This window comes from Orcinus orca, chromosome 14 (assembly GCF_937001465.1).
Source record: "Orcinus orca chromosome 14, mOrcOrc1.1, whole genome shotgun sequence".
Taxonomy (NCBI): domain Eukaryota; kingdom Metazoa; phylum Chordata; class Mammalia; order Artiodactyla; family Delphinidae; genus Orcinus; species Orcinus orca.
Window position 1 is genome coordinate 30,336,105 of NC_064572.1, and position 21,085 is coordinate 30,357,189.

Sequence of the window (21,085 nt, forward strand, 5' to 3'; positions counted from 1 at the left end):
ACTTCCCTACAAGACCAATAACCAGTTTATCCTCTTCTTTTTCAGTTAAATTAGTTCCACTAAATTCTTACTTTTAATGATTAGACACACTTATTTTTCACACTTAAATATTTGTGCTTTCTAAGTCAAAATGGAATCTTAACAAACTGTCTAACCTTTTCTGAATAAGTTTTGGAATGACTCCAGTATCTTAAAATGGCTAAGGTCTCTACATTTATAGCATGTTATAATTTTTACCAAAATAAAAATTATTATTCATCTGTTGCTATATGCATAGAAAAAATGCAGAACAGATTCAACTATTAACAGCAATTATGGCTGAGGTTCATAACACAAGAGACTTCCCTTTATACTTTATACATAATTTCTACAAGTTTTTGTTTTTGAAAGCATGTATTAATTTTTAAATCAGGAAATAAAAAGAAATAAGCTTTAATGCAATTAATAAAATTACTTCAATATTTGTAACTTGAACTTTAACACTTAAGGTAAGACCCAAGTTTTTCGTTTTTTTTTTTTTTTTTTTTTTTTGCGGTACGCAGGCCGCTCACTGTTGTGGCCTCTCCCGTTGTGGAGCGCAGGCTCCGCGGCCATGGCTCACGGGCCCAGTGGCTCCGCGGCATGTGGGATCTTCCCGGACCGGGGCACAAACCCGTGGCCCCTGCATCGGCAGGCGGACTCTCAACCACTGTGCCACCGGGGAAGCCCAAGACCCAAGTTTTTTTAACTGTAATTCTAAATATTTATTTCAGTGAGAGTCCTTCAAAAATGTCATTAGGGACTTCCCTGGTGGCACAGTGGTTAAGAATCCACCTGCCAATGCAGGGGACACAGGTTCGAGCCCTGGTCCGGGAAGATCCCACATGCCGCGAAGCAACTAAGCCCGTGTGCCACAACTACCGAGCCTGTGCTCTAGAGTCCGTGAACCACAACTACTGAGCCCATGTGCCACAACTACTGAAGCCCGCGTGCCTAGAGCCCGTGCTCCACAACAAGAGAAGCCACTGCAATGAGAAGCCCGCGCACTGCAACGAAGAGTAGCCCCTGCTGCTCACCGCAACCAGAGAAAAGCCCGCATGCAGCAACGAAGACCCAACACAGCCAAAAATTAATTAATTAATTAATTTAAAAAAAAATGTCATTAAAGTCCTAAAGCTAAAGTTTGCTGAAGTTACCAAGGGGCTGGGGAAAATTCTAGCACTTCATTGTCCAAAACAGGAGCCCACACGCAGCTAGTTAAATTAAAAGTTAAATGAATTAGAATGAAGCAGTATTTAAAATTCAGTTCCTCAGTCACACTAGCCACATTTCAAGTAATCACAGTCCTGTGTGGCTAGTAGCTCCTGCACTGGACAGTGCAGATACCCAACATGTTCACGATTACAGAAAGTTCTCCTGGACAGCACTGCTCTAAAGTCAACTGCTACTTATCTGCCACAGTGATTATTCTTACACAGCACAAAATGAAAAGAGTACTTATTTTTTTCTCCTAAAACTTAATACAACCCATGAGTGATTATGGAAAATGGATTATTGGAGGCTGCTGCACTTATTCGACATTGAAGAAGTCCTACTGCTTTAGGATGAGTTCTTTAAAATTCTGTCCCTCCAGTGCCTCTCACTCAAAGCCACTTTACAACACAAGCCTATGCCCTTGGTCCACATTGTTGCTTTAGTACAGACACTTTCTGACGTAATTTCTATTGCTAAACTACTCTTCCTCACCTGACCAGTTATTTGAATCAGGTTGTTGTTTTAATTATTATTCTTACTATTTCCTTCCTAGTCTACAAAGCAAGATAAAAACAAGAGAACAATATGGAAAGGTCTGAACTTTATTTCAAATTTGCTGATCCCACTGGTTTTCTCTAATTCTAACTTGAAATAATTCACAACTTCATTTCAAGCTACTGAAGCATGAAAGAAATTTCCTCGTCCACAACAAAATCTGGAAGCTTTATTCCATCAGTGCGTGGTGAAGTATAAAATTAAGGCCCAGGTACTTAATCAAGTTAAGGTTGTATGACTACATCTTTCTTCATTTGGGAGACTGACACTGATATAAAAAGGCCAATAGCTACAGAACCACATAAAGAATATAGTCACCAAACACCTCAGTTGGGTCACATTATTCCATACACACACACAAGTGATTCCAAATATAACATATATATTGGGTCTCACCAATTTCTCCTTCTTGTCCAGGCTTAGGAATGCTTACGGAAGTTTTGGTCTCCACTTCTAGTTTCTTCCTAGTGTCGCCCCTCTTTCCAACTATATGCCTATAATATAAAGAAAATTAATTAACGTAAATCAAAATGTTCCAAGAATAAAGAACTCCATCATGTTTAAATCATACGTGGCCAGAGACACTCCCTCATAGAAAAGTGCTTCAGTAAAAACTCAGTATCTGTAGGGGAAATTACAAATCATACAGCTTTATAGAACATACTACATTACACTCATTGGCAAAATGATATCCTACAGCCAATTCAACCACATAGAAAGAATAACTATGCTCAATGCCTGCTTGCGTCTCAAAACTATATTCAGAGACTTCCCTGGTGGTGCAGTGGTTAAGAATCCGCCTGCCAATGCAGGGGACACGGGTTCGAGCCCTGGTCCAGGAAGATCCCACATGCCGCGGAGCAACCAAGCCTGTGCGCCACAACTACTGAGCCTGGGCTCTAGAGCCCGCGAGCCACAACTACTGAAGCCCACGCGCCACAACTACTGAAGCCCACGTGCCTAGAGCCCATGCTCCACAACAAGAGAAGCCACCACAACGAAAAGTAGCCCCCACTCACCACAAGTAGAGAAAGCCCGCGGGCACCAACAAAGACCTAACACAGCCAAAAATAAATAAATAAATAAATAAATAACTATATTCAAAATCTGGGTCTGCAGTTCAGTGAAAGGAAAGCTGGCACAGTCTCACAGGGCACTTGACTGGGTCTACAGTTTGAAGGGGGAAAACCTCGTTCTCTTAGAGAGCAAATTAACTACATTATGAGTTCATCCTAAGGGAATTATCCTTGATTAATTAAATAAAGGTAAAGAGCTTAGCAAAGAGCAGGGTTCACCAGTCAGGACAGATTCAAGCACAGAGAGTAAAGAGGTAATCCTCAGGTTGAATTCAAACACATAGGCATGTTTTGTTCGGGAGAGTTCACCTAAAAATTGGGAAATTTTACCTAAAAATATAGATTTCTAAGTTCTTTTGAAAAATTGGGAGATCTGACTACTCATGGCAAAAACAGGCTGGAACATGAGCGCGTTACTAAAAATGGAATATGAGCTCATCACAAACCCTGTCCCTCCCTACTGTCTTTCACTGACTGCACCTCAATCATCTGCTGGCTCATTTGCATTACTTGCCTGGGCCTCCCAGCATAAATAATTCTGACAATCCAAGGTTATCTTCTGAAACCCACAGTAATTAGATGTGTTAAAGCAAATGAGACTGCCGGATCCCAGGAGAAAAGTTTCAGAGTCTATAAAGCACTAAGAGACCATCACAGGACCATAAAGTTAAGAGATAAAACTTCCTCATCAACAGTATTTCAGCTTCTATGATTTCAATTACAGTATCCAACAGCATGGGTGACTATGTCTAAAACTCTGCATTTGTTTTTTACATGGGGATAACCAAGCCCGGTTATTTCCATTAAGGTCTACTGTAGTAAGCCAGATTTTTATAAAACAAGATGTTTAGAAGAGGACGAGAACTCCACAGTTTCAATGTGGTTTTTCTCTGTGTTGGGCTAGGGACTGTGCAGCACCAACTCCATCAGGCCCTTGCCTTTCCAGGCCTTATCAACAAGGGGAGCTTTCAACCAGGCTCCTGTTTGTTAGCACGTGGCTAGTGGACAAACTTACCCTAAGTAGTTGGCTCAAAGTGTTATTAATAGTCCAGGCACCTTAGGGAAGTGATTGAGGTTAAAGACGCTTTAGAATCAAACCTTGGGCAAGTCATTTAACCACTCTAAACCTATTTCCTCACTTATAAAAATGGAGTGAATAATACCTAAGTAACATAAGGTTGTTTTAAGGATTAAATGTGATCATATATAAAAGGGCTTCCTAGTGACTGACACATAGCTCAGTACAGCCCATGCCATCCTCATTAAGCCCATGACAGCATCCTTACAGTTAAGAGTACCAGACCCAAAAGAGGTTTACATGGAAAGTCTAAAACACTCACTAAAATAAAAGATATGCAGTGAAAGGGTGACTCCTTTATTGAATATGCAAGTGGAAATTCCTGCCAGATCAAGTGGTTCTCAATCTTGGCTACACACTGGAATCACCTGGGGGGCTACAAAAACTAATGATGCCTGGGTTCAGCTCCCAGAGATTTGGACTCAACTGGTCTGGGGTGCACCTAGGTATCAGGAATTTTTAAAGCTCCCCAGGAGCTTTAAATGTGCACCTGAAGTTGAGAACCACAGTATTAGATCCAGTCCGTGGACACGTGTATCACCATTAGGCTTTGATTATAAATTACTTTGGTTAAGTAATCTCTTCCTTGATCCAAATAACCTTACATAAATGATTCATAAGAAGAAATCTTCCTTGTATGACAATTGTTTCTCAATAAGACAGGAAAGGAGGAAGGGAGGAAGGAGTCTTCCTAGTAAATACTGTCTATTAATTAGGATTTAGCAGAACCAATACCTAATCTAAATTGCAAGTCATCTGGAACAAAATGAGTACTTAGAATATATAGAATTCAAAAGGTCATCAAGTTAGAATCAGATATTTAAGGAATCTTTACACACCTTAGCAGTAGCAAATATATACATTAAGGAAGACATGTTGCATTGATTTTATCAGGAACCTGAGCCACAACTTTCTAAAATCATGTTTCTTAGAAGAAAATGTCACCAGAACCTGAGAGAAAAGTGAGCTGTCAGGATTAACATCTGGTTTCGCATTCAGCCACATTCCATAAGAATTTCATCCTTAATAGGTGTTTCAGAAGATTCTCAAGGTTGACAAAAATGAAACTACTAGCCTCTTGGAGCTTAAAGGTATATGATTCCATATTTGTAGATCTCCTCTCATAGAGGATCAAGGACAGACTTTATTCATCTGGTACAACACAGAAAAAAAATCTATGACTTCCCAGACCAGCCTATCTCCAGAGGCACAAGCCCAAAAGAAGCCAGTCAGCCACATAAGCTAACCGTATTAGTGGTTAATAAGAGACAGAATGTGGTCCATCACGCACGCAAGCAAGCAAGCACAGACTGAAGGGATGGCAAAGCTTCCAAGCAATTTACATATAACGATAACTCTGGAAAAAGCACATCAGTATTTGACAAGCATTGGAGAATAACAGGACACATTCCTACCTTCAAGAAGCTTCCCATCTAGTGGGAAAAATATCAAGTAGCACACAAATAAATATAAACATAAGACTGAGAAATGCTACAAAGGAAAAGTAGAGGGTGTTATGAAAACGTATAGTAGGGAAATCAATGTGGCGGTGGGGATGTCGGTGTCAAAGCAAGCTTCCCTAAGGAAGGAGAATAAAACTAGCTAAGGAACAGGAGAGATTGAAAGGCAAAGGGAACAGCATATGCCAAGGCTCAAAGGCAGGAAGGAACACGGCACATGTGAAAAACTGAAGAAAACCAGTTAAGCTTAAGTGCGAAGCCAGGGAAACAGTGGTGTGAACTGAGACTGAAAAATCAAGGCTGGCTAACTCATGTTCAAGATTTTGGCCACTGCTCTAATGGAAGAGAATTCCATCTTCAGAGGAAGGATGTTAATGGATTTCAAGCAAAGGTAGTAAAATAATCAGGTTTGCCTTTTAAAAAGATCATTCCGCCCTCAATGTGAAGAACTGATTGGAAGAGAGAGCAAGAATCAGTGTGGAGAGACCAGTAAGTAGGCTACTTGAAGTAATTCACAAACAAGGCAGCAGGGTGGCTGTAAAGAAAGAGATAAGTAGATTCAAAAGATATTTAAGAAGCAAAATCAACAGGACTTGGTGACATATGTGAAATGATGAAACTGATCTACAATCAGTCCTTAGAAATTCTAGGACATTAAACACTAAACCATTTTACCACTAGTAATCAAGCATTGCAATAAGTGTGGAAAAGAGAAGAATCTACTTCCTGCTATGTTTCCTAGAAATGCCTTCCCATGAAGCTGCCGGGGGCCTCACTCACTTGTAGAGCAGGCTGGGGGCCTTCAGAGTACACCGGAAACCTTGCGGGGTCTGCACCACCTCATAGCCTTCACAGGACTCTTCTGCACACTCCACGAGACCTGTAGAGAAATGGTAACATCTCGCTCAGAGCTGCTGCTCTATGGACAACAGTCTGCTTTCTCACCAGCTGTCCAACCACTCTCAAGGTTTAAAAAAAGCAATACACACACAAAAAAACCAGTCATACACTTTACACTACAGAACACTGCTCTGATATTCCTTCTGACCTGCTCTTAGAAGAAAAATAAAGAATAAAAAATACATGACTATTTTAAATCTTCCAATCTTGGAACCGTGGAAAAGGAGTATTTACATATCACTATTTAACTGTTTTCTCCCAGAAAGCTAAGAAAGTAAAATTTTTTGTACTGTTTTTTCTTTTGGAGATGTGTTTCATGTAACATAAAACTCATCCTCTTAAAATGTACAACTCAGTGGTTTTTAGTATTAAAACACAAAATCACTTCAGTGAATGAGGTAGGAGTGATACTGGAGAACTTACTCCATACAGCCAAGACAAAGATAAAGGAGGAGGGTGAAATAAAGGAGCTCAAGGCCCCAAGGCAAAAGGGAAACAGCGGGGAGGACCAAGGGGAAGACTATTCCCCAAGGTTTAGGGCCTAATGGAAAAGCTTACAAACCGAAAGGAAAAGGAAGCAGAGAACCTGAAAGGCCCTATTTGTGCATTAAACCCAAGTCCAAGTTAATCAGCCTGAAAATATTGCCCATCTCAACGGTTTAGTTTACTTCTTAAAAATTATCCCTATTTTAAGTAGTAATAATGTTGGTTGTGTATTTGAAACTGCCTGTATATGACTGCAAAGAAGAAAAGAAAAATTACAACACAACAGTAATAATAACAACAGCTAACACTGGGCACATGTTCATTTATTTCAATAATTTATAGAAATTACTTCATAGCTTTACAGATAAAAGAACTTCATTTGCCACAGATTATTAATGGTTAATATTAAGTTAACTAAAATTACCCCATATTACATTTAAGCCTCTGCACAAAGATGAGACACAACCTGATGTATGAAGTGAGAACACCTCATCAAACTCACTCATCTGTCCCCTCAGACGTCAACACAAAGGAGCTATAAGAGGAGCTTATAAGAGAGCTTTAAGCTCTATAAGAGGCTATAAGAGGCCAAACATCTCAAATTTCAGTGCTCACACAGAAATACACTGAAACAAAGAATTGCTTCTACAATACGGAGAACATTTTACTTCTAATCTGACCAAAGATCAACCAGGATTACCTTGATAACAGTCATCATCTTCGTCTTCATGTTGATAAGTCTGCTCTTGGATGGGATTCTTCCTGTAAACCCGTCCACCAATTCTTATAAGCTGTGGACGCAGAACTTCCATGATACTTTCTCCAAACAACAGTCCTGTGGAATATTGAAAAATAAACCATCACCTTACCTTTTGTTTTAATCATAAAACCCTACCTCTATTATGTGGATCTTTAAGCCTAAAAGGACATAATTGGGCATCAGTTCACAGTACATCCTAAGCAAATGCAGCATTGTTTCCACTAGATTTCCCCTATCTAGAAGCTGTTTTAAATCAATTGCTGCATTTTCCACTACTACTCCACTCCTGGCACACTCTAGACAGTAATTTGTAAGCTATTCAGCATTCCCCCAAAAAATGATTAAAAGATACTGAGCCCATCCATGACTTTGAAAGAGAAACTATAGATCTCTTCATTACTTTAACCTAAAGAGAGTAAAATGCAACCTTCTGTGCTTATCTAAACATTTGCAAAGTGTCCTACCCTCACTACTTAGCACGACCTTTAAGAGAATTAGGGATATTTAAAACACTTATCCTCAAGGGGAGGACATAAAAACCCCTAAATTCTTTTAGAGGTGCTAGAAATATATACCCAACAATTAGATCCAGTTGCCTATCAAAACAAAGTTAAAATATGACTTAACCAACATGGTTCTCTAAACCAACACATTGCTGAGGGGAGGAATCCGATTTCCGTAGGTAACTGCTCAAAAACTATACATCACTCACAGAGAAGCCAAGTTTCCAGTCACCATTTAATGAATCAGTAATTTAGGAAACAAAGGTTCCTTACGGGTTAGCTGTGGTTATGTTTAACCAGTGTTTCTACCACGTATGTTAGATGGTCTTGAAGTTCAAAATAAAAGAGTTCCCCCCAAAAAAATAAATCTTTACTAAATACACTAATGCTCAATCCAATCTCAGCAAGTAAGTCACTTTAATTGGTAATCTGCTTACAGAACCAAGAGATTTCGTGTTGTGAAAAATAACAATATAAAAGGTAAACAGACTTGAATGTCGGAAGAGGGGGCATAATTAGCAATAGTTTAAAGACATTATACCCTAGTGCCCAATTTCCCAGGACCTCTCACACACAAAAAAAACCTCTCCACAAAAACAGACTTTAGGGCTTCCAGGGCTTCCCTGGTGGCGCAGTGTTTGAGAGTCCGCCTGCCGATGCAGGGGACGCGGGTTCGTGCCCCGGTCCGGGAGGATCCCGCATGCCGCGGAGCGGCTGGGCCCGTGAGCCATGGCCGCTGGGCCTGCGCGTCCGGAGCCTGTGCTCCGCAGCGGGAGAGGCCGCAGCGGTGAGAGGCCCGCGTACAGCAAAACAAACAAACAAAAAAAAACCAAACTTTAATGTTAAGGTCGGGCCTCAGACTGAGCTTTGGGGGGAAACAGGGTTGTCTCAGAGACAGGAAACCCTTTATCTGCCTTTCCTCTACGGCCCTGGGCTACGAGACTGCTCATTAGGAATGACGGGAAAATAACCAATTTCACCCTGCTTCGCGGTGGTTTGGAAAGAGAAAGAGAGACGAAAGCAGAAGGCCTGCAATGTCGTGGGGGGAGATGAAACCCTGAATCATAAATGCGAGCAAAATAAAACGAGTACGTCAAAGCGAGCGAAGAGAAACTGGCTCCACTGCGGTAGGAAAACCTCCGTAGGCACAGCAAGCGAAAGACCCGGAAGGCCTCTTCGAGAACGCGTTCCCAGAGCCTCTCCGCCCCGACCACGCCCACCATTGCACGGGCACGCGCACGCCGCGGCCTCGAGCACGCCGCCGCTCTCGTCGCAGTAAACGCGGCCGCTCCGGTTGGCCTTGGGGGCGGGGCTGTAGAGGAACTTGCCAAAGCCGCAGAGGTAAGTGGTCGAGGGCTCAGGGACCCTCGGGAGCTTGGTGGAAAGGGAGTTGATCCCTGGGATCCTACCTGCAGGGACTAGTAAAATGGAGAAAGTAGGTGGAGAAACAGGAGCCTGCCGCAGAGGGCGTGTAAGAGGAAATTTCCTCAGGCCGCACCAGACTAGTGCGCATGCGGACCGAAGGTTGGCGCGTGCGCAGTGGGGCGGCGCCGATGTCGGCCCCTGGGGACCGGAGTCGGGGGGTAAACCGCTGGCATTCTGACCCCTCCGCTCTTCTGCCCCTTTCTTTCCAACCGACCTGTTTTTAGCTGCAGCATCTTTTTGAATGGTAATCCAGCTCTTTGGAATGACTTCTTGATGATGGAGTTTAATGATTGCTTGTAATAATTTGCCATTGTACCAGGGTACTTCCTTCAGCGTCTTTTTGATACGGAGACTTTTTCAAAAGGAAGGATTCTTTTTAAGAACATAAGCTTGTATCTGCTAGGAAGGAAAGTAGTTTATGAATACGAGGTCATCCCTATCATACATGAAGTAAATGTGTTGATCATTTTATCACTGTGAACACAACCATGCTGTGTCTCCCCAAATAGCATTGCTCTCCTATAAGAATCTCTACTGCCAATAGTTCTGACTTCCTTGATAGGGTCAAATACTTCATCATCAGTATTTAAACATTCAAAAAAATTTTACTGAGCACCTACCTTAGGCTTGGCAGCCTAATGGGAGAAACAGTTGTGTAAATAGATCCGCAGAATAAGGAAGAAAAAGAAAACGGTAATGGACCAACCCTCATGACACCAAGCTTCTCTATCTCCTGCATAACCTTTGCTGAGCTGCTAGCTCTGTGTTCTGTTATTTGTTCATCATTCATTCAGGAAACATTGATCCAGGTTCTGTGCTAGGCTTTGAGGGTAGAAAGACAACTCTTTCCCCTTTTCCTAAGAAAGGGGTTCTTCCTAAGATCTTGAACCTTAAAGTGAAAGTGTGGAGTGCATTTTCCCTCTTCCTGAGCAGGCCCTTTCTCCTCTAGGATTCATTTGACATTGATACTCTATGTCAAATAGAAAGAATTAGGACTTTTCCCATGAGTAAGTGTGTTGAAACATAAGTATGAAAAACTGGGATCTGCAGAGGAAAAAAAAGATTCAGGAGTAAATATCCATCAGTGATTTTGGATAGCTAATATTAACTATTTACTGTCCCTATAACTGTTCCAAATGCTTTAGTTATATTAACCTTCCTGACACCTCTGGTGTAGGTACTATCATTATCCCCATTTTAGAGATGAGGCAACTGAGAAGCAGAGAGGTTAAGTGATTTGTCCAAAGTCATACAGCAAGTTAAGTAAAAAAACCAGGACATGAACCTAGGCCAAGAGGCTTCAGAGTCTGAGCCCTTAACCAGTATGCTATTTTACCTCTCACATGGCACATGACGTGCCAATAAAGCCATTGCTTAAAAAATGGCACGGCAGATAAGCTTAAAGTCCCTACACCTCAGTTTTGTTTTGTCATCTGTAAAATGGGGGAATCGGATTAGATGACCTTTAAGGAATCTTGTGATTCCTGTGAAATGTTTAACTCATTTAGCAAACATTTATTTAAATCAGCAGCTACTTAGTATAGGCCAAGCATAATGTTTGGTTCTGGTGATCAGAATGCCTGCCTTCATAGAGAAGTTACAAACTAGTGTTTATTGTTGGTTTCACTTTAACTCCTGTTACCACCTGCTGGTAGCATGCAAAATTTAACCTAAATCTTTAAAGCTAGAAATTACTTAGGTGTATCTTTCCACCTCAGCAGAAAACTGCTTATTTATGTTAAAGTTAGTGCTAATTCTGCACTCCACTTTTCAACCCTGGCTGTTTTGTGTATTTTTTTTTTATATCTTCTAATTCCTGTACCTTTTTTTTTAAATAAATTTATTTATTTTATTTTTGGCTGTGCTGGGTCTTCGTTGCTGCACGCAGGCTTTCTCTAGTCACGTTGAGTGGGCTTCTCACCACGGTGGCTTCTCTTGTTGCGGAGCATGGACTCTAGGCACGTGGGCTCAGTAGCTGTGGCTCAAGGGCTCTAGAGTGCAGGCTCAGTAGTTGTGGCACATGGGCTTACTTACTCCATGGCATGTGGTATCTTCCAGGACCAGGGTTCAAACACATGTCCCCTGCATTGGAAGGTGGATTCTTAACCACTGTGCCACCAGGGAAGCCCTGTTTTTTGTATTGAATGATAGTAGTTCTGAGTTTGCAGGAAGACTACAGTATTCTTTTTAGAAAACATAAACTTTTTAGAATCTTTTGTAAATGTGTAGTATAAGCTTCTGTTTTGAACTTTTTTAAGGAGTTGTGTATTCGGTACAGATTTTTCTCATTTACATTTTGACTTTTTGATTTTTTGATGTGACATAATATCAAACACTCACCATTCCTCTAATTCCTAATAGGCCTTGAATTCTAAGATCATTCCTGAACTATTAATATTTTGTTCCAGTTTTGGGCCGCCACCAAGTGATCAATTTGGGTATTACATTTGAATGAAAAAGTGGGGTTTTTTTGTTTTTTAGGTTTTTTTTAAATGAAAGGGCCAATATGTATTTCCTAACCAATTCCCCTTCCTTGGGAACAGAACACACTGTTATTCTGGAATTTTATTTGGAAAATTTTATAAGTGAATTTCTTGGTGTGGTTGGGTCAGGATGTGTCCAAGACAAACTATCCTATGAGGCATGGTTGTTTTGTCCTCATATAATTCATTTCCTCAGTTAAATTGCTACCTTGGCACTGCCGTATCACCACTTCATAACCCATAAATCACCCACAGTCAATCCCAAGTGACATAAACAGTTGGCTAATGGTAGGAAGTAGTGTTTTGAGTAGAAAAACTAAGAATAAACATATTTTCACTTAAAATCCTGAGTGACATTTTGGCCTGAGGCATCAGTAAAAGATCGTGGAGTACAGAGGGTAGAAAAAATTGGAGCTAATTCTTGACTAAACTGTATGCTGGCTTTTATGGCAGCTAGAATGAAATGTTGTCAATCTCACTTCCATAAACTTGCCAATTGCTGTTTTTCTTTCTCTGTAGTGAAGTGAGAATTCTACTAGAGAGGAGATGGCTGCCTCTTCATCATCCTCCTCAGCTGGTGGGGTCAGTGGAAGTTCTGTCACTGGATCTGGTTTCAGTGTCTCAGACCTTGCCCCACCACGGAAAGCCCTTTTCACCTACCCCAAAGGAGCTGGAGAGATGTTAGAAGGTGATCTCATGCTGCTTTTTGCTGAATAATTGGATTCAGACCTGCTATGAATATTAATTGTAAAGAAGCTATTAAGTGGATTAGAGATAAGTTTGCCCTGATTTCAGCTCCACATTTCATTTCTTGTCCCCATTTCAAAATAATATCTTTAAAACATAAATCTTTCTCTAAAATCAGAATTTTGGAGCTGAAAAAGACTTTGGAAATCAAGGAGGTCATCTAGTTATTTAGACCCAGAAAAGATAAAGTAATTTGACCATGTGAAAGGACAAAATCAGCACTGGAACCAGGAATTCTGTTGACCTCCTGCTCCAGTGTGCTTTATCTTGGCACCAGTCTGCTTCCCTATGGTTGGTAGGTTTGATATATTTTTTTCTAATATAATTCATCGACAGATAGATTAAGAGATCCTGAGAGGAAATAAAAACCAATTTACTACTCTTGTATGTGAAGATGACTCTCCTGGCCCTGGCCCAGGCCCATTGCAGGGCAGTGCTGTGTGGTTTTTCTAGCACTGGAGCTGGATTTGCATCAAATCATCCCCCATCTTATTCAGCACACATTTGCAGACTGGCTGGCCAAGATCGGGGCACAGGCTGTAAGCATGAAACAGCATTGGTTCCTAGAATTTATCAGATTCATGTCATTTTAGGATCTGGACCAATAAATTCTTAATAGGGAGCATAAAAATCACCAGAAGAGCTTATTTAAAGTATACCTTTCTTGGGCTTCCCTGGTGGCGCAGTGGTTGAGACTCTGCCTGCCAATGCAGGGGACACGGGTTCGAGCCCTGGCCTGGGAAGATCCCACATGCCGCGGAGCAGCTAGGCCCATGAGCCACAACTACTGAGCCTGCGCTCCGCAACAAGAGAGGCCGCGATAGTGAGTGGCCCCCGCGGGCTTCCATGTTGGTGCAGTGGTTGAGAGTCCGCCTGCCGATGCAGGGCCGCTGGGCCTGCGCGTCCGGAGCCTGTGCTCCGCAACGGGAGAGGCCCCAACAGTGAGAGGCCCGCGTACCACAAAAAAAAAAAAAAGAGTGGCCCCCGCTCGCCACAACTAGAGAAAGCCCTCGCACAGAAACGAAGACCCAGCACAGTCAAAAATAAATAAATAAAATACTGAATACATAACTACTTTAAAAAATAATAATAATAATAAAAAATAAAGTGTACCTTTCTGGCTCACCTTAGAGATTCCAAATCAGTGTAGGTTACAGCACAGGAATCTCCATTTTGACCAACATCCAGGGGATTCTCATGAAAATGGTCCTTAACTGTTAAACTATTCATCATACCTTTTGAAAAAAATTAGCAAAGAACCTATCGAGGATTCAAAACCTACTTGATTCTAGCACATCTGTGCTTAATTATATATTGATCTTTTTTGCTTTAAATATTGCAAATTTCAGTAAGTATATTTAAAAATCTGGAAATGTCTTGAGAAAGGTACAAACTGTAGTTAAGAGTCGGCTTTTTGGGGTAATCTTTATTCATTTATATCAGGTATAATAAAAAGCAGAGGTTTGGATTAAGCCAGGACAAACAGAAGAATCATTTGTGACAGGAAAACTTGGGAAGACTGGAACCATAAGGCTTTTTAGAATTGGTTCAAGTCATGATTAGTAGACAACTGAATACTCAAGCTAGCATCACTGAGTCTGGAGGTAGCGAATATTTGGTGCCTTGTTTACCATATTTGGCGCTAAAAATAAATTATGACTTCAGTTATATGCAGCAGAGACCTGGTATTAAGGACGCTTCCCACAAAACAAACCAGAAGTTGGAGGAACTTAAATTGCTTAATGAGTTTTGTAGCAGCAGAAGAGGAATCATCATTTAACAATGGACCCTAAGATTGAAGTCATTTAAATTCTAGCTACAGGAGGAATTTAATACAGGAGGTACCTCCTTGGTCTCAAAGCTATCAGCATTCTTGGTCAGTGTACACCAGATTACTTGGAAACACTAAAGAAGAAAGGCTTCTAAAATTACTCTAAATGTTGATATTCTAACAAGTTATAGTTCTATCCACTTCTATTCCATCCCATTATGCTTCATGGGGGACTGTGTTGCCTTTCTATTGTAGAATGAATTTAAATTAAGTTTAAATTCACAGTGCACAGTTTTGATTCTCTTCCTCGGGTTTAAAGTTTCCCCTACATTTTAAAGCTGCTTACATTTAAGGACAGACTATGAAAACTTAGAGATGGTAGTCCTTGAACTATCCTGGTCAAATGAAGAATGTTAAATTGAAAAGAGTACCCTTAAATGTGAGTTAATAAGGATGCTAGTTTGGAAGCATCATCTACCATGTTTATAGGTGATACTATTATGCAAGTAATCTAACACACATGAACCTGACCATTTTTCTTACGGTAGTTTAATCGAATACAGGTAAAGCGTGTTTTGTTGGGCTTCGCAGAAACTGTGTTTTTTTTTTTTTTTTTACAAATTGAAGATTTGTGGCAACCTTGCTTTGAACAAGTCTGTTGGCGCCATTTTTTCAACAGCACTTCGTGTCTCTGTGTCACATTTTGGTAATTCTCACAATATTTCAAACCCCCCATCAACAGAAAGATTACAATTCACTGAAGGCTCAATGATGGTTAGCATTTTTTAGCAATAAAGTATTTTTTAATTAAGGTACATACATTGTTTTTTTAGACATAATGCTATTGCACACTTAATAGACTACAGTATGGTATAAACATAACTTTTCTATGCAAGGGGAAACCAAAAAATTAGTGTGACTTGCCTTATTGCAGTTGTCTGGAACCGAGCCCACAATATCTCTGAGATATGCCTGTATGAAAATAGAGAAGGAATAGTTGCCTCTTCAGAGTAAGGAACAAAAGCAATTAGGAATCAAGGTTGAATGCTGTCTATAATCTTAACAGGTTAATCTGATCTTGCGCCCTCCTAAGTCTAGGATAATAAACCCAAATAACCTTGTGAATTAACTTTTTTGTGTACCTGCTCTCTGATAACAGACATCTCACATAAGCAATATACTGTACAGGACTTTTCAGCATTCCCCTGCCCTTGGCTAGGATTGTCCTCACCCAGTTATTAGTAAGCAAATTAGAGACTGCCTTCCAGCCCAAAAGTGGCTGAATTTTAGTAACATTGTAGGCCACTGAAGCATAAATTATCTGCCATTGTCTATTTTCCTGCTGTGAGGTAATATTCTTTTAAATGAATTTGTTAGCATCCTATTTATTGGAGTTGGCAATGGTGTTAGATTTGGACAATTTACTGAACTTTTCACCATTTATAACCTTTACTTGTCCCTTAAGAGGAAAGCTGATGTATTGCTACTTGGTGTGTTACAAAGGGTTTGATTACAATTTCTAAATGGAAGACAGATTGCGCCAGGCTGACTCCTCTGGAGAAATTCCAGGCTTTAGATTGGTACAGATATCACATCTAATAGGATGTGGCTAAGAAGCAGTAGACTTTGTGGTTAACACAGAGCTGCAAATCAGCAAAAGTGTGTTCCGCAGACATATAGAGTGGAAAAGTGATATGCAGGTGCCTTTTTGAAAGATTAGCTTACATCCTTTTGCTTTGAAGTTCATTACCAAGGGAAATATGCAAATGTTATAATTTAAGCATTTATCCTAATAACACCTGTGATTAAATGTAAGTGGGAGGTAGCACTTGCAAGAGCTTCCAAACAAATCTTGGCCTGGTCCTAACAGCCAGAATCCCCGCTGCCTTGTGTGAGATCCTAAAGTTCAGGATCAAACCACCTGAGAAGTGAGCTCTAATTCTCTATGCTTTGCTCTTCCTAAAATAAAACAAATTATAATTTGATCCTTTAAGCAAGGGTATGAATGCTGGCATATTTACACAAAAGAGGCATAATAAGTTGCATCATTAGTGTCAAATGTTCACACAGTCCCTCTTCCCACAGTGGGATTCATAAGTTATTTTCTGGCCATTGCCCTTATCTAAAAAACTCAGTAATATCATTAGCTTACCTAGATCTTTAAACTGGACAGCCAGTATAATATTTAGTTAATTGAAAATAAAAAATGTTTTGCTCAATTTAGATGATATGCTCACAAATGACTTACATTCAGCCAGAAGAATGGGGGTGGGAGGAGGGATTAGGATCATATCCCATGTAGCACAGTATTTAGAAAAGAGGTTGGGTTTAAGGAATAACACTCTCCCCAAAGTCTACATCACTATATGAAAGAAACTATATTTTGAAATATTATTCAATATGTATATATCAATGCATAATATATTTCCATACATATGTATGGAAATAATTATATTATTTTTGCATCAGTTTTGAAGATAATATTAGAAGCCCTCTTGGTTGTATATTCAAGCTATTTGGATACAGTATCTATAGTTTTTCTTATTTTTTTTTACCATGAGCTTCTGAAATAAGGTCTGCCTTGTGTGAAACTCAGCATGAAGCTAGGATGTGTTAGTCCTATCTCCTTGTCACTTAATACCTGGCTGACGCACCAACCCATGATTGATGAGTGAGTGCGTGACACCCAGTAGTGCTGGCATGAACTACCGCCTAAAAAAAGACAGCTATGTCCCCTCCTTCCATTTGTTTTAGGATTTTTGCAATAAGATCTCTTCACCGAATGGTTTCAGCTACCCCTTTAAAAGTCACATTTTCCTACATGAGTTCTTTGCCTTTGGGGGTATGTTTTGCTGTATCAGCCCTTGCCTGACAAGGAAAAACATGAACTAGCTTATGTTTCACGGTCATCTTTCAAGTACTGGGGTGACTGAGTTAGCTACCTTCTTGTAGCCAGTTCTTGGCACCAGTACAATGCTAGGTTCTGAAGTTGTACCATACCCTTATGGCCATGCAAATTGCAGTGTTTTGATTCAGCTGGAAAATCAAGGTTACAGTTGGCGTTTACAGAATGAAGCTTCCCAGCAGTGTTTTGTGATGGCCATAGTGATGTAATTTGAAATATAAAATATCAACAATAGCTATTTTTCCTCAGCTTTACTTTTTAGAATGAAAACGGTTAAGAGTTTTGGTGTACCTTTGTATTTTGAAAGCATGGGAGCCACATGGCCAAATGTGTCAGCTGTCAGTGTTTGCTTGACATACACAATAGGAGAACATTAAGAAATTGTCAGGTTAGGATGGGGGAAATGTTGACCAGGACATCAAACTGGGGTTTCTTGTTTTTGTTTTTTTAACACTATTTTTAAACTCTTTTAACAAGTGGAGGGACTATTTTAATATTCTAGGTATAGAAGAAGTAGCTTTTCAACAGTGTTAATTCTAAGTGAAACAGAAGCCCTCTTTGTAAACACTAAAAACTAGACCCCGATTGTGAAAGCAGGGAAAAGAATGGACATGTTTACTAGGTTTATCAGGCACCATTAGATTAAAATGGATAGAGCAGATTAAAACTTTGCCTCTTCTCTTTGTAGATGGCTCTGAGAGATTCCTCTGTGAATCCGTTTTCAGCTATCAAGTGGCATCTACGCTTAAACAGGTGAAACATGGTAAGCACATGAGTGTTGTGTACTTAACTATGAGAATAAATTTATGGGGGGTGGGAGAGGGGGACTTAGAAAGGTCAGAGTGCTCTGTAACAAAAACTCAGCAAGGCTATTTAAGTGGACTTTCCAAATTACCTGCAGACAAGAACATTCTACGGTCTTAATCCAGACATAATGTCCACATTGAGGCTTAAAGTTGAAGTCAAAGGGGTTAGTTTTCTAGGGGAGTTAATGCTTCCTACTCCGCTTGTATTGTTTTTTCCTCTCCTTTCTGAAACCTTCTTTTACTGTTGTCCTCCATTGGTTACCATCATTATCTGCATCTTTGGGTATTTATGTAAGTAATACCTCTTGGTCTAACTGGACTCTTAAGATCCTGGTAGCACCTTTTCTATTCCATCATCCCTCACCAGGTCTTCATTTATGCATCAGGGAACTCTGTTCACCCACCAGACCAGACCATTTCTCCATAGAGAGCATAATGTTGGGGGTGGGGGAAGCTGCAATTGCCTGTAACCCTAGGTTTTTAGTATACAAATCACAGATTTAGTACACAAATGGAATGGAGGATAAGTACTACTTTTTTTCCCTTTTTTTTTAAGATTAAGTCTTCTGACCAACATAGGGTAAGACCCCATTACTAGAATCTTGAGGGGGAAATCCTTTTAGAAATTATTTCTAAATCAGCCATCATGTTGGTGGTTGATATATCATCTCCTTGATTCTTTACAGATCAGCAAGTTGCTCGGATGGAAAAACTAGCTGGTCTGGTAGAAGAGCTGGAGGCAGATGAGTGGCGATTTAAACCCATCGAGCAGCTGCTGGGGTTCACACCCTCTTCAAGTTGACCTTGCCTGGACAGTCACCTCTGGGGCACAGCAAGTGCAGGTGCAGTGAGGAAATTTTCTTACAGCTTACATAGCCATCCAGAGATTCACAGCTCCATCACTGAATTGTTAATTCACATCCATACTTGGTTTCTCTGTATCTAACCACAAGCAACAAATACTTAAATGTGTGATCTTACAAGGAAATTTTTTGTTTATTTGTTTAAAAAAGTATTGAGAATCAGATTTAGGCAACTGGCATCACAGAACCAGGAGGTCTGGGTTTAAGAGAGATTAATAAAACTTCACAAGCCAGGACACATGCCAGAATTGGCCAACAGAATGGCATCCCTCCTGTCAATTCATGCAATTCCTAGAATCCTCACCAGTCAAGTCCGAGGTCAGGATCTGGAGCTATAAAATACAGCATTTCTTTTTTTTTTTTTTTTTTTTTTTTTTTTGCAGTATGCGGGCCTCTCATCACTGTTGTGGCCGCTCCCCTTGCGCCAGACGCGCAGGCTCAGCGGCCATGGCTCACGGGCCCAGCCGTTCCGCAGCATGTGGGATCTTCCCAGACCGGGGCACGAACCCGTGTCCCCTGCATCAGCAGGCGGACTCCCAACCACTGCGCCACCAGGGAAGCCAAAAAAATACAGCATTTCTGACCTAAAACCGTTCTTTTTGCAGATGAATGTGATTTCAACTCAGGACCTGTCCAAATTAGGAATTTTTTAATGTTTGGGATTTTTTTTCTATTTTTAGACATCTAATTCTATAGATTCTATCTTTTTCTAACCTCTAGGCATGCCAAATGCTGGCAAAAAGAATTGCTATTTTTTTTTTTTTTTTTTTTTTTTTGCGGTACGCGAGCCTCTCCCGTTGTGGAGCACAGGCTCTGGACGCGCAGGCCCAAGCGTCCATGGCTCACGGGCCCAGCCGCTCCACGGCATATGGGATCCTCCCGGACTGGGGCACAAACCCACGTCCCCTGCATTAGCAGGCAGACTCTTAACCACTGCACCACCAGGGAAGCCCAAAGAATTGCTTTTTGAATGTTGAAGTTCTGGTAAAAATAAAGCAGTGAGCAAAATCCTTTTAAACACAGAAATCCTGAGTTCATCTTGTTGGTGGGCTCAGGCAATTCTGTAGCAAATAAATCCTTTGAAAGAGCTCCAGATTGGTTTCTTTATCCTTTCAAAGCCTCAGGGATTTGGGATAGGGGAAAGAGGTCAAATTACTTTTTATAAGAAGGGAATGTAAAAACCATTTCTCCTAAGTAAATGGTAGATTTGCTTTCTCTCAGGGATATTTGTCTTTTTCGAAGTATATGAATTTATCATCAATATCTGAGTAAGTTTTTAACCATGAAAAGGAAAAACCTGGAAAGCTAAGAGGTGTCTTTTGTTTTCCCTCATGGGACCCCAGGGTCCACACTGCACAGTTAGGAGAATCATTTATTAAATTGTATGCAAATTTTGCCTCAGACAGCATTTGCCTTTCTCCTCATTAATAACTTGTACCTGACCTGCTTAGAGTTGGTTAATTATGAATAAATAAGATTCCAGTAGCAATTGGCCTTAATCTCAGGAGTTCAGAATGTTTTAACACATAGTATATAACAGGCAGGTGGTGACCTCATTGCGTCGAAAAGGAATCTGAGCACAGGGAAGTTAAAGACCTGCTCGTGGCCACGTAGCCCAGACAGAAGAAAATCTTGGCACTTGGAATAGATTGCAGTTGATTGACAATTCAGCCCACTAACCTTGTCTCTGAAGCACATCAGAACACAAATATTACCAGTCCTCAAACTCACCTATTTCCATATTAATACTTCTTAACCTAAACTAGTTCCATATTTGAAAGCCATTGAGTTTCCTAACATTGTCCTTTTTGGCATCAACCATCTTTATGATTACCAAAGGAAAAATTTTAAATATGTAGTCTGCAATAAACCTTTAAATTATATTTTCAGTGACAGTTCAGAAGCAATCAGTAACTTTCTCTCATTTGATTTATGTAACTGTACAGCACAGACACTGTATTACCTCATCGTTACCCTTTGGTATTTGAACTTACAGAATTTTTTTCTCGGGCTTCCCTGGTGGCGCGGTGGTTA

General features: G+C 40.4%; 2 protein-coding genes and 1 long non-coding RNA gene across 3 annotated transcripts in view; 1 reads left to right on the plus strand and 2 right to left on the minus strand.

Annotated features, from left to right (window-relative positions):
• Nucleotides 1-9,875, minus strand: part of ASCC1 (activating signal cointegrator 1 complex subunit 1) — a 98,600-nt gene extending 88,725 nt beyond the window's left edge. The window contains exons 1-4 of the mRNA XM_033434153.2: nt 9,691-9,875; nt 7,489-7,633; nt 6,183-6,282; nt 2,185-2,282 (exon numbers count right to left, since the gene is read on the minus strand). Of these exons, the coding sequence (XP_033290044.1) occupies nt 2,185-2,282; nt 6,183-6,282; nt 7,489-7,600 (310 nt within the window). The 5' untranslated portion in view covers nt 7,601-7,633; nt 9,691-9,875. The remainder of the gene's footprint in view (nt 1-2,184; nt 2,283-6,182; nt 6,283-7,488; nt 7,634-9,690) is intronic.
• On the plus strand, nt 9,262-20,545 carry ANAPC16 (anaphase promoting complex subunit 16). Its single transcript, XM_004273147.4, has 4 exons — nt 9,262-9,392; nt 12,479-12,647; nt 18,071-18,145; nt 18,875-20,545. Exons 2-4 carry the CDS (start codon nt 12,506-12,508, stop codon nt 18,988-18,990), a joined length of 333 nt encoding a protein of 110 aa, XP_004273195.1. The 5' UTR covers nt 9,262-9,392; nt 12,479-12,505; the 3' UTR covers nt 18,991-20,545.
• The window catches only part of LOC125961112 (uncharacterized), a 72,649-nt gene continuing 66,353 nt past the window's right edge, over nt 14,790-21,085 (minus strand). Inside the window, exon 9 of the long non-coding RNA XR_007471429.1 lies at nt 14,790-15,449. This is a non-coding gene — a long non-coding RNA (uncharacterized LOC125961112). The remainder of the gene's footprint in view (nt 15,450-21,085) is intronic.